The sequence below is a fragment of the Chlamydotis macqueenii genome, chromosome 11 (assembly GCF_036417535.1).
Source record: "Chlamydotis macqueenii isolate bChlMac1 chromosome 11, bChlMac1.mat, whole genome shotgun sequence".
Lineage (NCBI taxonomy): Eukaryota > Metazoa > Chordata > Aves > Otidiformes > Otididae > Chlamydotis > Chlamydotis macqueenii.
The window spans coordinates 6137155-6153428 of record NC_141566.1 but is presented as its reverse complement, the minus strand read 5'-3'; the positions used below and the strand labels follow the sequence as shown (position 1 = coordinate 6153428).

Genomic DNA, 16274 nt, shown 5'->3' with positions numbered 1-16274 from the left:
AAATGCCTGCGCTGCTGTGCAGGTCGTTGGTGGGCATTTCCCAGGGAGCGTAACCAGGAGACTCTGAACGAGAATTTGGGATGAGCAGGTTGTCCAGGCTCGGAAGGAGCTGGTGGAGTCAGGGCTGGCATCTAAGAATTAGGAACCATCTTGTTTTGCTTGTATCACCTTTAACATCGTGGGGACTGGCTCTGCTGGACCTGAGCGTGCAAGCAGATGTGTTTGTGCAGCGTTAACCACGGCAGAGCCGGGCCTCGTGTGGCGACACGACGTCTTGCCTTTATGGCCACAAGAAATCTTAAAGACTTGTGACTCTTGAACACCTGTGGTGTTTAACAGTTAATTTCCATAAATTGCTTGCATGAGTCATTTATCCTGCATTGTAAGCATCAGGATGGGAAAAGGCAAAGCAGAGCTCCTTGGGACTGGAAAAGGAAAAAGGAAAACCAGCAGCTGGAGGTGTGGCTCCCGGCAGCAGGAGCAGGGCCCTTCCTCTGAACGTCTCCCAGGGGGTCTGGGCTTGGCTGTTCCCTCTTTCATGGTAACTGCTGTCACTTAACGTACAAAGGGAAAAGTAAATGCCTTTCTTCTTCTTCTTCAAAGTAATTCTGATGTTTCAGCATCGAGCTCGTGTGGACGCAGGCTCTGGTGCTGCTCTGGAGGATTGCTCTGCGCTGGCCAGCACTGCAGTCACGGGTCGGACACCTCTAGCTTTGTACAAGCGACATAGCTGTTCTTTGAATGTCTTGTGTAGACTGAGCAGCACCTCCCTGCAGCTTGCCGAGGAGCCCGAGAGCAGGAGGCACAGAAGAAGCCATCCCAAGAGGAAAATAAGTCATAGAAGACGGGGGGAAAAATGGATGTGTCTAAAGGCGAGAGAAAGAGAAGGTGAGGGGATAGCCTGCACACAAGGTAAGTTGAGTCTTTTGCTCATATCCACCCAGGTTAGAAGGGATCCAGGCAATGACAGGAAAGAACCACATTGCTGTTCCAGATGTTGTAGGTTTGAGCCTGACATTAAGCACCCACCCTCCCTTATTCTGCTCCCTGTTCGGTGACTCTTCCTGCCACCCCCTGCCACACCTGTACCTCAGCTCTCGGGCACCGCTGTAAGTGAACTACGATGGCCTGTTACGGCTTGCGCTTCCTAATCCCATCGGCAGGTATTATCGCATTAGCACTTGGCACTTCTATTAAGTTATGATCCTGTTAGTACAGAGTTTAATTTGTTTGAGCTGTGTTTATGGAACACACAAATACACTTTTCTAGAGACAGTCGCTGCTGCCAGACAGAGGATGCGAGCTCTGCAAAGAGCGGAGGAGCTTGCAGTCGCAGCTGGTAACACATCTGGCTCCGTGCAGGTGGATGCACTGTGTAGGTGTCACAACGACATCGTGCATCTGTGTTTGCCTTCAGTTAAACCACCTGAATTTAAAATGCATACCAAATAGCAAGAAACCTTGAACTGTCCAAAAGAACACAGTTTATGGAAAAACAGTAATGAAGACTAGAACAAAGTTCTCTTATGGAGAACTATTGCAGCTGGTGTGCCTGTGCAGGGGTCACTGATGCCCTCACTCCTGCCTCTGCTATTGAGGAAAAACAATGTCCTCCTCCCACGGGATTTATGGCTGTGCCGATGCGTCCGAGCGCTATCCCAGCCATCAGCATGCAGTGTGTTCCTTAGGTGGCTGGTGGATATACAGGCGCCAAGTTTTAATCTTCTAATTTTGAAAGCTCTTTGTCTTTTCAAACTAGATGGCTTTCGCTTTTATCCCTTCCTCTGCCCACCCATAAACCATTTCAATCCCTCCAATGTTAAATCTTGTAAACGTGCGACAGCTGGTGACACAGGGCAGGGAAAAAAATGGTGCAGGTCTGAAATGGTAGCAGAGAGCAACCAAATGTTCATTCCTCAGAGAAGAAACGCCTGCTGTTTTTTCCATTAACATTAAATGTTCAGTGTGAAATACAGGAGATAAGGTAACAAATAGGAATAGTGAGTGACTACATGTTTTTACGCCCGTATTTTCAGGACTCTTTTCACTCCTGCTTGAAGTACCAGGTAACTGTAGTCTTTAAACAAACATAGCGAGTTTTAATAATGAACCCATTTCCATCCAAAATCTTCCTCCATCCCTCACGCGTGAGCGCATAGCGAAACATGAAGTTGTGGCACAGAGACATTGATAAATTGGTAGATGACGACAGGCAGCTAGATCTGATGTCGGAAAGCACAGAGCGTTGGACAATGCATTCACCCGCAGGTTTTGCATCTAGTCAGAAGTTATTCCACTAACAAGATCTGACAAAAAAACTCCGTTCAATAGTTACAGATCAGGCTGGGATTTATAGAGCTTGGGGGAATAAAGTGCCTTATTTGATTTAGATGGGCTTTAACTGCAAGCAATGCCCTCTAGAGAATAATGCTGGATTTGGTATCTCTTCCTGGATTGTTTCTATCTTTGTATTTTAATGATACCAAGATGGTTGTTAGCGAGATTTTTATGGTATCCTGCCAAATTAAGCAGAGTGGCCAGGGTTGATTTCTGCATTTGTCAGTGCCCTGTGCTGTTGTGTGCCCGCGCGGGTCGGCTCAGGGATGTGCGGCTTTGAGGGGTTTCTCTGCGGTGCTGGATGCGTGGGGCTGAAATCTCGGTGTGAAGCCATGGTGCAGTTGTTCGGGGTCGTTCTCCCTGTCCCCTTCAGATATTTACCTCTCAGAGAATGGTAAAGGTGACACTTGCGACATGTCTGCAGCAAGCTTCACAGTCTGCTTCCCCTGAAGTTAGTGGAGATTTGCCAGTGATACCAACAGGAACAACTAATTCAGTGTTTTCAGTAGTTTTACCCTAGAGGATTTTAGGAAGTGTTTTGAATTAAGAACATGTGTGCTTCTTTGCGCCTTCGTCCACTTGCCTTTCCTCTGACACTATGAGGTGGATTTTAGAAACCCAAACATTTGATGTCTAAATGCTTTCATGTTACAACGTTGTTGGTTGGGTTGTGCTGATGTCAGCAAGCCCACCAATGCTTCAGCCAGCAAGGACAGCTTTGGTCATAAGAAACAAGAGAAAAATTCCGGCTGCCTGGAGAGGCGGTGGATGCCCCATCCCTGGAAACATTCAAGGCCGGGTTGGATGAGGCTCTGGGCAACCTGATCTGGTTGGAGATGTCCCTGCTTCTCACAGCGGGGTTGGACTGGATGGCCTTGAAAGGTCCCTTCCAACCCTAACCAGTCTGTGACTCTGTTGTGTTCTAAGTGAGAGTGCTCTAAATATGTCAGATTCCTAAATAAAAGGGATTAGATAAAAATAACAGAGATTAAAAATAAAACAAGTAAAAAAAATGCTTTACAATATACTAACCAAGACCTGGTACCACCATGGACTTTTGTCTCCTTCACGTCACTGAGATTTGGATGGAAGGGTGAAGAGCCCTTTGAAGGGGATGCCGCTCTTGGTCTGGCTGCACAGCGTGACAAGGGCCACACGCTGACTCGGAGGGAGGACATCACGCTGCATTAATCTTACAGTCTTCAGAGGGTTGGATTTGCCAGAAATCTCCTGTGGCTTTTTGTTGCTCTGATTCCACAATCGGCAATAAACCTGGCCTAGCCAGATATTAGCCCAGATTAGGACCTGTTCTAGGTGTGACACAACTGGAGCCCAGGGATGGCTTTGGCACTGTGATTTTACCTCCCCTGAGGTACCCAAACGGCCAGTGCCGGGATACGTTACAGCACAAACAGCCTTGCTGTAAATACTGCATCCCTGGTGATGTGCGCCTGCGTTTCCACAGCGCTTCTCCAAACACAGTTGCTTGGCATCTGATCTTGTGCAGCTGGGAAAAAATGAACCAGGACATGTTAGTGACCACGCAGGATTTAAATTGTAGCAGATGTGGCATTAAGCACATCGGGAACTCGTGTCTTTGGCCTTCTAGCCAGACCTGTGTGCAACAGATGGGGCTCCTGTGGCCGTGTTTGCCATATGTTTGGAATCAGCGTCCATCTGCCTTGTGAGGAGGATCCCCGTTGCCACTGGGCTTAAATTGCTTGGCTCCATCACTGAGTGACCTCTCTGTCCCCGGGTGAGATGGCACACATCCCTCCCTGGTGCCGCTGGGGATGCAGGCGTCCTGCCTGCCTAGCACTGCAGAAGCCACCGAGCCCCCCCTGTGTGGGGACTGCACTTAAGAGCAGTAGAGTTCTGGCCACTGGAGCTCTTGGCCAGTGGCTCGCATCCTCCCAAGCCGGCCGGGCAGCCAGGCATCCCTCCCTGGGCTGGGATGCTGATCGGCTCTTCTGCAGCTTGTTCTCTGCTATCCTACGCTGCAGCCCTGGGCACGAGTGGAGAAAGGACGTTTCCGAGACAAGAGATGAGCTCTCACTGCTGATATTATTCTCTTCTTCCTTCAAGCTCACGGGTGATTTCTTCACCCTCTGCCCCTCAAAAAAGCTACATTTGGACTCTGAAGATGCTGCAAGCAACAGTGCTGAGAAAATGCCACACTGTACGCTGTACACCAAATATTCTATGGAATATCAGAAGCCAGCTGATGATGGGTGGAGGGAAAAAAAAAAAACCCAGGTGCCAGGTCAGCCCTTGAGCAGCTCCATTGCCTGGAGATTCAGTGCAAGCCATGCACTGCCCACCCGTCCTGTGCAATTCGGAGAAACCCTTTAATTAGAGCTTCAAGAGCCTTTATTTGTTACACCTCTCCTTTGCAGCTTCCCTTTTCTGAAAGATCGCATCTAAAGACTCTGAATTAATTCTGAGCAATGGTTCATCTGGTTTGAGGGAGCAGCGTGCTGTCTGCCGTGTTCATTCGCTCTCCTTGGCAGTGATCATTTTTGGGTATAACATTTATATTACATCCATTAGAGCATGGAATGGGATGTGAATTATCCAAAGCTGTTCCAATCACCACTTAAATCTTTATTGATTGCAAGTAATAAACATAACTACGGTGTTGCCGAGACTTTGTGCCACTCAAACTCCAGCTAGACACAGCTGACGAAAGTCTACAAATTATTGGGTGAGATTTTCAAGTCCCAAAGTGACTTTTGCTCCTAAATCTCACCTGTAGTGGTCACCAGCTCTTTGCCTGTTGCCACCTGTGAGGACCAACCCAAACACTGGGCTACAGAGTCATTGGCACCAGTACATCCCATCGCTCATTCCTGGAAAAGGCCTTTTCCTAGCAGGGCTGGCGACCGGGATGTTCTTTTCATAAATTAACAGCACTTTTTCCAAGAAGCTGCTCAGATGTTTCTGCGCAGTCCAAGTTCATTCAGGGAAGGGGCTGGTTTGCAGCACCAGCACATAAACAGTGTCCAGTAACTGGAATCTGATTGCTGAAAGAGCAGCCCGGCCAGCTTTTGCAGTTGTCTGTGGGACTTTGGCCTGCTGGGTCTCTTTCTTAAGCCGGTAGAAGCTAGAGTGATAGCACTAGACAAAAATCTCTGGGTTTGAATTATGTACTTTATATAAGAGCAGGTGAAATCATGAAAATGAACCTAAAAGGTCATTAATCAAATTAAAACCCTGTTATGATTTTATAATTTGAGAGAGGCAGAAGTTATACCTTCTCACATTTGGGACTAATAAAGAACTATTTCTTTGGTGATTAATTTACTTTTCTTCTGCCTCAAACTTGTTCTGGCCAGAAAGAAATACTATAATGCCACCAGTTTTCTCAATGGAGAGAACGGTTACTGGTAACTGGTGCTGCGGCCAGAGGAGGAAGGGCAAGAAAGCGCTGTAGTGATTCCTGAACTTGGAGGGAGAGGTCGCCAGGATTTTTTAACTGAACACGAAGCTTTGGGAACCTAGTTCAGAGGTGTGATTTTAATGAGTGAACATCGTTTTTCAAAAAAAATCGGTTCACTCCATCAGCATCATCCCATCACCTGGGGCCACCAGCACCAAGGGGTGCAGCAGGACTTTTGGGGCTGGTGTCCTGAGCCAGGAGGGGCTGAAACGCAGCAGGGAGGAGGCCCCAGGGCCACACAGCGATGGGAAGAGGAGGTTCCCTTTGAGATGGTGCCGGGCTGGATTTGGAAAAAGACTGGCGCCGCTTGTTTTCTAGCAGTAATTGATGGCTGAAGAGGCAGCTGATAATGCTGCAGGCACCTGAGCGAGGTCTCCTAGCAGAGAAACCAAACTGCTGAAACACCAATAAAACCCACCTCTGTCCCAGGTGTAAAATGATGTCTGCAGCAGACCGGTAAAGAGAAGCTTGTGACAACAGGTGGGCCCACGACTTTAAGAAGAAAGTCGTGCCTCTCTTAAATAAATCAGCCACAGCAAATGGCTTAATTTGTCCTTGGGGGCAATACTGTTCAGTATGAGGCTCCTGGTACGATGGTACCTCTCGACTCAAGTCTTCTGAGCACTTGTAGATGTCAGCAAAAAGAATCTTAGCAGGGTTTGGTAAAGCTGCCAGCCTCACGTGGTTAAGCCTGGGTCAGCCAAACCTACTACATCTGGATGAAAAACATAAGCAAACGAAAAAAATCCTTCAGTTATGGTGAGGAAGAAAAACACTGCAAGTTTCCACCCAAGAATACTGTCCTGTGACATCCAGAACGTTGGCATCCCAATCCTGATTGCCTCAACTTGTTTTCTTGAGTGTACCGAGCGCAACAAGAGAGCGCAAGCTCTCAAATCTCTGAACATTTTACTTTGATAAAAGAAACCAAACTAAAAGAGAGCGGGCATGGAAACCACATGGGGAGAGATGAAAAAGAATGCAGTCATAAATTAAAGCAGAGGAAAAACAGCCAGAGCCACCTGGGAAAGGGCCGAGGACCTCATAGGAGGTCCAACAACAGCAGCCTAATTAAAAAAGCAGCTGGAAAGCACAAAATTAACCCAGGAAAAAGATGAGGAAATTGAAGTCTTTTGAGACAGAGACCCAGAAACTGAGCAAATGATCCTCTGAGCTGTTTTTGGGCTGGTGCAACCAGCCAGGGACGCAGGTCGGCGGCTGGGACACAGCCTTCCTGTGGGACCTGGGCAAGTCATTTAGTCTCTCCATTCTTCTGCCTCTAAGGCAACAGAAAAACAATTCCCCCTCAAACAAACTCTGCCGGGGCAAGCTATGAAAAGTCCCCTTCCTACAGCCAGCGGGCCTTGCTCCCAGAAGAGACCTACGCTTCCCACTGTAATAGTCAACAAAACGCTTCGCAGCTTGGCAGCATTTGACCTGCTGGTGTGGGCAGGGTGCTGGTGCTGCCCAAGGGCGTTTTTTGAGATGGGCTGAGTAGTAAGTCAGAGTGCCCTATGGAAGATTTGCATTTCAACGAGCTGAGCACTCAGTGAGAAAAATACCACGATCCAGACATGCACCTTCTCCATCAGGATCTCGGCCAAGGCCGTGCCTGTCTCTGACTTAAATTGAACAAGGCTCGACAGCTACTCAGAGACAAGCAATCGGAAAATGTACCGGCAGCCAGGCTCACTTTTCCATATTTTTAGTTAACTCGGGAATTTGGGAGCTGAGGAGTTCATCCCACACCAGCTCACCTTGCATCGCCATGGGTGAAGCGCTGGACCAAGGGCGATGGAGGCATCGTGGCTTCTCCCACCATCAGGTCACTCACATCCTGCTGCACCGGAGAGCAGCTCGTGCATTAAGAGGTCTTGGGATTAATCTCCTGGAAGCAGACAAAATTGTTCCTGAGGACTTTGAACAAACAAGCTGCATTTTGTGCTCCATCTGTGAAGCACAAATTCGTGCGTTTTCTAGCACACTGAGAGGGCCCCTTCGCTCAGGTACGCGCTGTTCATCCCAGTGTCTCAGCCAGCAAAATGGCGGAGTGGAGGGAGGCCGGGCGCTCGCTCAGGCAAAGCTCCAGATCATCTGCGTGCTGCGGGGGCCGGGACAGGCCAAGGCAGGGGAGGACGAGCACCAGCTACTGCTTCATGGCAGGTTTTCCTCCCCCAGTGTCTCCTTACATGCGCTGCCCGTCTCATACCAGCCGCCAGCAGTCAGCCCCATGGCGGGTGGGACGGCTCACAGCCCCCCAGCGTGGGCACCCCGGCACGGTGACGGCTCCTCGACGCTCATCCGCCCGTCCCGTTCTGCTCCGCGGGCCGGGACAGATGGAGATCACCTCTTTCCTCCCCAGGCTGAGGTACTGCAGTACCTCACCTGACAAACAGGGCCATGACAAACTGTAGTGACAACCCCAGTTTAGGTAAATTCCCGTCTGTTTAGTTAAGATAATTTTAGTTTACTACTTTCTTCTTTTTTTTTTTTTTTGGCAGTTGCGTGTGTGCAATTAACAGCAATCTTGGCTTTGGAAAAAAAAAAAAATAAAGCACCCTAATTAGCATGTTAAGCCTCCTCATTTCCCGATACTGTATAATGTTGTGAGAGCTAATCTATAATGTATTGGATGTTATGCAAATTCTCTGTGCTCCATTTGGGGTTTATAAAGGCAAGCAAATTAAAAATAGTGTTTGAAAGAGGACGGGGGGGAGGGGAGAATTTGCACAATAAAATATGCGGATGGGAGGAAAGGTGTTTAGAACCTTCTCCCCATTGTTTGTGTATTCTCAGCTGCACAATGCTTTTCAAAGCAGAGAGACGTATTGCATAGAATCTCGCCAAATTGGATGGTTTTTAAATGAAATTTGAAATGAGAGCACTGTTCTCTGAGCAATAATCCACACCACTCTTTCTGCTGGGGCGTGTAACGTGTGGGTAAAGGCACTGGGCCTTCACAGACGCGCGTTGCAATGGTCTAAATCACGCACAGCTTCTTGTAGCGTATCTGTCCGGGTGTCACCGGGGGCCTTGTCACAGCACAGCTGCCCAGGAGGGTCCACGGGGGTGGCTTGGCCAGGTCCCTGTCAGCATAAACCAACGGGGGAGGTGTGTTACCTGCTCACCCAGGGCGTTTGCAGTGTCCCTCTGGAGCACGCTTTGGTCCCGTTGGTGTTTTATCGCCCTTCCTATGTGCAGATGCGAACGTCGCTGCGATACAGCTGGCTTTTTACGATGCCACGGGCTCCTGGTGGCGAGGCTCCGTGCCTGCTGCCGGAGCCAAGCCAGCAAACACGTCCTGTCCTGTCTCCTGAGGCTTGTCACCACCGCCCGTCGGCTGTGTCCAGCTGAGTGCCTACAGCCTTCCATGATTGATACTTAATTAGATTACAGCTGCTGCTTAAAAATAGCCATTTTACAAAAATAAATTCTTGGCTGGTGTCAAAACGAGCCCTGTGTGGACCAGGAGGAGTGGTGCTGCTTCTGCCTGGCCAGCCGGGAAGCTCTGCCCGGCGTAGGTTGCGCTGGCCTCACTGCTGCTGGGAACAGGGACCCGTGGTTCTCCGCACCTCAACGGCTTTGCCCTGCTTTTGCCCTCCCTGCTGCCCTCGGTGATGCTGTGTTGGGTCACGCTGGTGCAGCCCGTGGGGCATCCACATGGTGCCCCACGACCAAGCGCAGCCTGGACCCCCCCCTCCGTGGGCCGCCACCCTCCGGGGTGACACTTCACACCGCTCTCCTCTGGAAGGGTGCGCAGCTTTACAACATCAGCTGCCTGCAGCTCTCTCAGCCATTTCGGAGGCAGCTTCTTGGCTGATCAGGGAACTGGGCTTTTCTTCACCAGCTGCTTTTCCCAGTATCTGCCTGGGTAGCAGGGTTCAGCCACTCCTGCTGCTCAAGGGCTGTAAGCCCTCCCAGCCTGTGGACATCTCCCTACATGCCACCATGTAATTAAGCTTATAAGTAAGGTGTTTTGTATAGCTTGTAATTAAGCTTGTAAGTAAGGTGTTCCGTATAGCTTGCCCCGCTCCTCAGTCTCCTCTGCACATGCACTTCGGGCAGGGGTGGGAGAGAGGCACGAAGCGGCAAGAGGAGAATTGAGGCCGAGTCAGGACGTGGGCTGAGCTCCTGTGTGGATGGACCCTCAGCGGGGCACATCGCAGGGCAGCCGTGTGCCTGCTGTCACGCTGCCGCAGGGAGCCCTGTGTTAGCCCATGTGAAGCGGCGCAGCATTGGCGAGGATAAGGAGCCAGCCCCTTCCTCCCCGCCGGCTGCCCTGCATTGCGCTCAGGAAGGAGCGGGGATCAAAGCCATTCAAGTAGGAGCAGGAACTGAAGGTGTCCCTAATGCAGGGAGTTTGTCTCATGTAAACGGGCAGGAAAAACCCTGAGACATCTCACACGGAGGAAATGGAAATGACAAAACCCAACTGAGGGCTCCTCTGGTGCCACTTTCCTGCAGGGAAGGGACGAGCAAGGTCCGGTCCCCTTGGGCTTGCAGGCTCTTAGCAGCACCGGAGTCAGCAGCTCCCTTCATCCTGCCAACATTTCCCACCCTGGGCACTTTCAGACAGCGTTTCCATGTTCACTAATTTGTTTCATGAAGGTCTGCATTTGCTTATTTCCTGCTGCAGTTCCCTGGACCGGTGGAGTTTGGGATGCAGCAGCTCCAGAGCAGAGCAGCTGCCCGCGCGGTGCCTCCGAGCACGGCCCCTGCGGCGGCGACTGGAGAAACCACCGCCGGTAGGGCAAGAGCCATGACGGCTGGCAAAATCTCCCTCCGTGACATCCACTCTAGGTTTTTTTGCCTTGCAGATACAAACACACACGAAAAAAAAAAACCCAGGTGCATGGGGCTGCTGTTTCACTGTAAGAAGCTGCAGTTGCTCATGCGGGGGGCTCGTGTCTGTTAGTGCAATAGCAGGGGTCCTGCTCGATCAAACCCAGCTTAATGCGTACAGCTACTGAGAACGCTTGTGATCCTACAAAACTGGGAGATTGGACTTGCTTTGTTTCTGCTGCCTTCATTTAACAGTGAGTGCCGATTACTCAAAGCGATATGGGCAGGACCTGGTAATATAGCGTTGCTCTAGCGTTAACTTAAGGGGATGATCCAGTTGCCTGCAGTGTAAATACTTTGTGGCCAGGAACCCTGCTTTATCGCTTTGTATAGTTTTAAAGTAGTTTAAAGATTGAATAACATAAAATAACATAATATAATGTTATTTATGTTATTTCCCACGTGAAGAACTCCTGTAAACCTTGCAGTATTGAAACTCAGTGAACAAGGCATCTTAGACAAGCTGAAAAACAAATGGTGGTACGATAAGGGTGAATGTGGAGCCAAGGACTCCGGAAGTAAGGTCAGTCGCTGAAGGTCTTTTTGTACTGATTAGCAATCACGTTTTGACCCACTGTTTGTTTATACAAAGAATGACTTTCAAAAGTTGGTGTTTACATTTTGAAGGTTGAAAGAAAAGAATAGCAAAAAATAATGTAAGTCTCTGAACGTGACAGCATTTTTCTGTTATGCAGTAACAGACTGTAGTTGTAAGTATGTTTTACCGTTTGAGTATTTTGCTAGAAAAACATGGAAAGAGAAGCCCCCGAAACCTCCCAAGTGGTATCTTCATTTAAACGTGCAAGTTTCAGCACAGCCAATGTGTTTTATTCAGGCCAGCATCCTTTCTTATTGTTAGTTTTATTGAAAGCCCACATTTTTGTTTCAAAATTGTGACTTAGTCTCTCTACATGTCAGTTTGGGAAACAGTTACGCGCTTGCTCAGGGTGGGCAATTTCAGGACAGACCTATGATGAGGAAGAAACGCCCTTCCTGCTGTGTTTCCCAATTCAGTTGGAAATTGGTTTGAATTAAAAAAAAAAAAAAAACTAGCAAATCTATTGGTAACTGATTACATAAATTACAAAAATATTCTTTTTTACTCTGCTTTGAACCATTTTGCTGCTGTACGGCCCCGTCCCACACCGGCCGTGCTGCAGGGCCAGCCAGCCTCCAGCAGCTCCTGGTGTGGGACCACTGGAGAGCCCAGGGGGGAGCTCCCACCCCTGAGGTGACAGGTGGATCAACCCCGTAGCTGCACACTTAAATTGCAGAAAATATTTATTTACACCATTCAGTTAAAAGAAAACGTAGAGAATTTTTTTTTTTTTAATGCTTATAGAGTCATTGCGGCGAAAAACACTGTAGAAGTGCTGCACTTGTTGGAGTAAAGGACATTTTCAAAGGCACCCAAAGAAGGAGAAATCCAGTTCCAGCTGAAATCAGTCACAGCCGAGTGCCCAGCTCCCCTGGTGCCGTCGGAAGTGCTCTCTATAATCACACAGAAAGCTGTACTTTGGAAGCACCCTCTCGGTGTTGGAGAACAAGTTAAAGTTCCATTGAAGCCAATAATAAAAGTGCATTGATTTCAGCTGGACTGGAAGTTGCTTAGGGCACAACCCCGTAGCTGTTGTGTGAGATAAATTTGGGATCACGGGACATCGGAACGCACAGCAGCCGCAGAAGGAAACTGTAATTGAAAAAAGGTGTAAATGAGTAACATCTTCAGTTTAGATGGCACGCTGTTTGCCACAACTGCATCTATCCAAACTGCCTGTGAGACGCACGGGCGCGTAGAAAGCAGATCATATTTTGACTGTATGCGAGTTTTGCCCAGGTTGCTCTGGCATCTGCCCGTCCTGCGTGGCGTGCCAGCCCAGCCGGGGCCCGTCCCTGCCAGCGTCCGTTCCTGCACGCAGCCAGCCGGCCCGCGCAGCAGCAAAAGGGTTGCAGCTCTAGTTAATCTGATTACAGAATCCTGTTTTTAAAAATGCAAGCCTTCTCCCCCATCTGACATGTAGTGAAGGAAGGTAAACCCTGGCCAGCATTTTTTGTGTTACAATGACTGGTTTTATTCAGGAACTCGCTCTCCCTCGGTCACCGAAGGTGCTGGCTTAGCTTAGGGCTCTGCTGCTCGACCTTAAAGTAACTGACCACCTTCCTAGGGTGTTCTGCTTTTTGCTAAATGTTGAAAAAAAGGTAGATAAGTTTAGCAGCGTCTCGATAATTTTATCTACATTCACCAAAACCAAGTGTGTAGTGGTTTGAGTTTTTCTTTGTCTAGTTTTATAATGGCCTCCTGTAAAACCTGGTTTTACGCAGCCGCTGCTGGCCCCGGCAGAGCTTTCCCAGGCACTTTTGCCACCAGAGCTGCTCGGCCATTGCCAGGTTTGCTCTGGGATGCCGAAGGCCTGAGGAAGTCCGTGGCCAAAAAAAAAAAATCTCATCGGCTTGGACTCGGCCAGGGTTTCACCCACCAAAAAGTGGGAGACGGAGCAGTAACTGCTGCACAGCCCCGGGTGCCGGGGACGGGGGGGACGGCACTGACCCGTGAGTGGGACGCTGAACGCCATGAGTGTAGTTATTCCAGCTAGGACTAAGTGCCAAGTAGCCTGTTGTCTGTCTGTCTGTCTGCTCCTCACAGCAAAACTAATGGCGTGGCTCGTTTCTCTTAGGACAAGACGAGCGCTCTGAGCCTCAGCAATGTTGCCGGGGTTTTCTATATCCTTGTCGGAGGCCTGGGGCTGGCCATGATGGTGGCACTGATCGAGTTCTGCTACAAGTCTCGGGCCGAGTCCAAGCGAATGAAACTCACCAAGAACATGCAGAACTTCAAACCTGCTCCCGCCACCAACACCCAGAATTACGCTACGTACAGAGAAGGCTACAACGTGTACGGCACAGAAAGTGTGAAAATCTAGGGGTACGGCTGTGGGCCGGGAACCAAAACCCTCTGGGTTTTCTTTCTTTCTTTTTGGTTTTTTGGTTTTTTTTTTAAGCTGTGTGCGATCTTTGGTTGTGTGCGTCAGCGGCCGGCTGCAAAAGAGCCTGTGAAACATCGTCTGGTGGCAGTCTCAGAGCATAAGTGATTTAAATTGCTTCCCTGAACAGAAGTAAGCTTGGTACCATCCTCTATTGCAAACAGTGATAGCTGGCTTCATGCTGAAGTGAGTAACTCCTCTCTCCAGCATTGTGCTAGTTCAATATGTAGAAAAGTATTTTGTTAATTGCTTTAAAAATTAATGTAATAAGAATTTGCATCTCTTGCTCTCTTCCTTTTTATTTTTCAACCTATAATCAGGTCAGGTAAGTGCTTTTAGGAAGTCTCAAAAAAATCTACAATAGAACGAGAAAGTCTGCACTAGAAATCATGATTTCTAAAGCACGAAAAGTTGAATTGCTGAAAAACAACTCTGGAAAAGCCTGCTCAGCTCATGGCCCACAGGCTGTGCCTCTCCTCAGGCCACCTGGCAGTGATTAAATCTTTCTGGTTTTGTTATAGATCCTCACCCTGACAGCACGCAAGAGGAGAAGCAGCAGAGAATGTGGCTACTTCACGGATTCGGACCACCTGAGCCAGTTGTACTCTCTCCGAGGTGTCAGGCATGACACGCATTGATGATGGTGCAATGTACTTTTAATAGGAAAAACTGGTATTTTTTCCTTCAGTGCCTTATGGAAGACTCTGAGACTCACAACAATGCAAACCATCACCGAAATATTCTTGCTTTGCTTGAAAGAAGTAAAAGAAAAATTAAAAAAAAAAAAAAAGAAAAGAAAAAGAAAAGAAATTAAATTAAAAAAAAAAAGAAAAGATAAAAAGAAAAAAGAGAAAGAAAAGAGAAAAAAGGAAGGGACAGGTAACAAGTTATTATGTGGAAAAAAAAATTCTTGTAAAAAAAAAAATCAGTGCAACAAAAGCCATTCTTTGATACCACTGCACAGTAAATGAACTTGTGTCCTGAAAGCAAACCGCAGCCGGTTTCATCAGCCACCCCAATCGCATCGAATTATGAAACTCCTCCTGACACAAAGCCTCAGAAATCTGCTGCGTGCGAACATGGACTGGCCTGTCACTGCTTGTATGAGCTGATGTCAAAATGTTTCAGTATTTACTTACTGGTTGTGTGATTTATTTTTTTTTCTGGGTCACTTTAAACTCTCCAGCTAATTTGAGCAATTCTGTATAGCAGGTAAAGGTGTAACACCTGAAGAAAAGAATCTGTGCATTAAAACCAGTTAAGGTCAATGACTGTGAATCTGTAAATCTAAAAGAAAGTAATTTCTGGAACTGCATGTCCTGCTTCCAGATCAGTAAATTAATTTCTTGACAAGGTAGCTAAAGTGCAGGCAGAAAATATTGCATTCCTTTTTTTTTTTTTTTCCTATCATCAGGCATACCTACAGGTGCTTTAGTAAAATGACATGGGGTGGCTTTTAAAAAAAAAAAAGAAAGAAAAGCCTCTTGCTGTTTAGGTTCAGACCATGTATCTCTTTTCTTGCTGTGCATTTGCATTTTAATTCAGTGTTTAATATCAAGCAATGAAGCAAGAGAAGCGCAGGCCTGCTGCCTGCTCCCGCTTCCCCCAGTTCTGTCACAACTAGCACTGTGCTCAGCTAATGCTTCTCAGTAAGGGTCGTTTTAAAACAGAAGTGAGGAAAGAGGATAGTAACTCAAATTAGAGCTGCAGTTCCAGAGTAATATTAAGCGATCTAACACGACTCCTGCTAGTACTGTTATATTCTATCAGCTCCTGCCAACTCTTGTTTCATGGCTACTGGTGAGAGGATGCTCCTGTCCTTGCCCTCTCTGTCAAGGGGACGCCGCGCTCCAGCCGACGCTGCTACAGGTAGGGGCTCACTATTACTCACATCCAGCGTCTTAGCAGCAGCGATTCAGCCTTGAACCTCTGCCTGGAAACTACTTAACTTCATCTTAAAAAAAAAAAAAAAAAGGCAAAAGACAAAAAAAAAAACCTTTAAACATATTGTCAATGACATGGGAAATGTTCAGTGGAATATCTGCATACTAATTACCTCTAATCGACAATATGTATTTTCTGTAGTTTACTATAGAGTTTTATTTCATCAGTAACATACAATGAAAAAGAAACTCATTTAAACCAGTCTGACCCTTAGGCGTTTAGTTTGCTGACGATAGATTTGAACTTTTAATAGGATTTAAACAAAAAAAAAAAAAAAATTATATGGGGAAAGTCTTGTTAAAAATAAGTATTTCCAACAAAATGTAATATAAAGTCATTTTAAAAGCTCATAGGAGAATAATTTATTGTTCGACTTTTTAACAAGGTATTGACAAAAAATTGTTGTTTAGTTTTCATTTTCTTTTCATGAAACTGTGATTTTTTTTTTTTTTTCAACTTCTGAACACGGTCACGTCCCCAGCAAGGGTGAGCTAAAGCTGTGCGGTTATGAGTTGTATTTAAAACAAACATTTTTCTTAAAAGCTGTATAAAAGATGTATGTTTATCAAATCAATTTTTAAGAGTGGAGGCTTCACAGCAGTGAAGGGAGTTTGGTAAATGGTTCAATATTTTTTAAACTTGCATGTAAAGCTAAAACAAAACGTGTTGAGTGCTTACCAATTCCGGCTACCAACTTCAAGCTATCGGAAGTTCGGCAGTAGTCTCATGAT

The 16274-nt window shown here is 47.4% G+C and overlaps 1 protein-coding gene across 3 annotated transcripts in view; it reads left to right on the top strand.

The window, feature by feature from the left end:
* The window catches only part of GRIA3 (glutamate ionotropic receptor AMPA type subunit 3), a 150306-nt gene extending 134508 nt beyond the window's left edge, over positions 1-15798 (top strand). The window contains exons 14-16 of one of the 3 annotated variants that reach the window (XM_086756144.1): positions 11027-11141; positions 13294-13541; positions 14121-15798. In XM_086756144.1, coding sequence (XP_086612270.1) covers positions 11027-11141; positions 13294-13539 — 361 coding nt within the window. In that variant the 3' untranslated portion in view covers positions 13540-13541; positions 14121-15798. Of the gene's footprint in view, positions 1-11026; positions 11142-13293; positions 13542-14120 lie in introns of those variants that run through there. The other 2 variants (XR_015259661.1, XM_086756145.1) reach the window with 2 other exon arrangements.
* Positions 15799-16274: the final 476 nt, after the last annotated feature.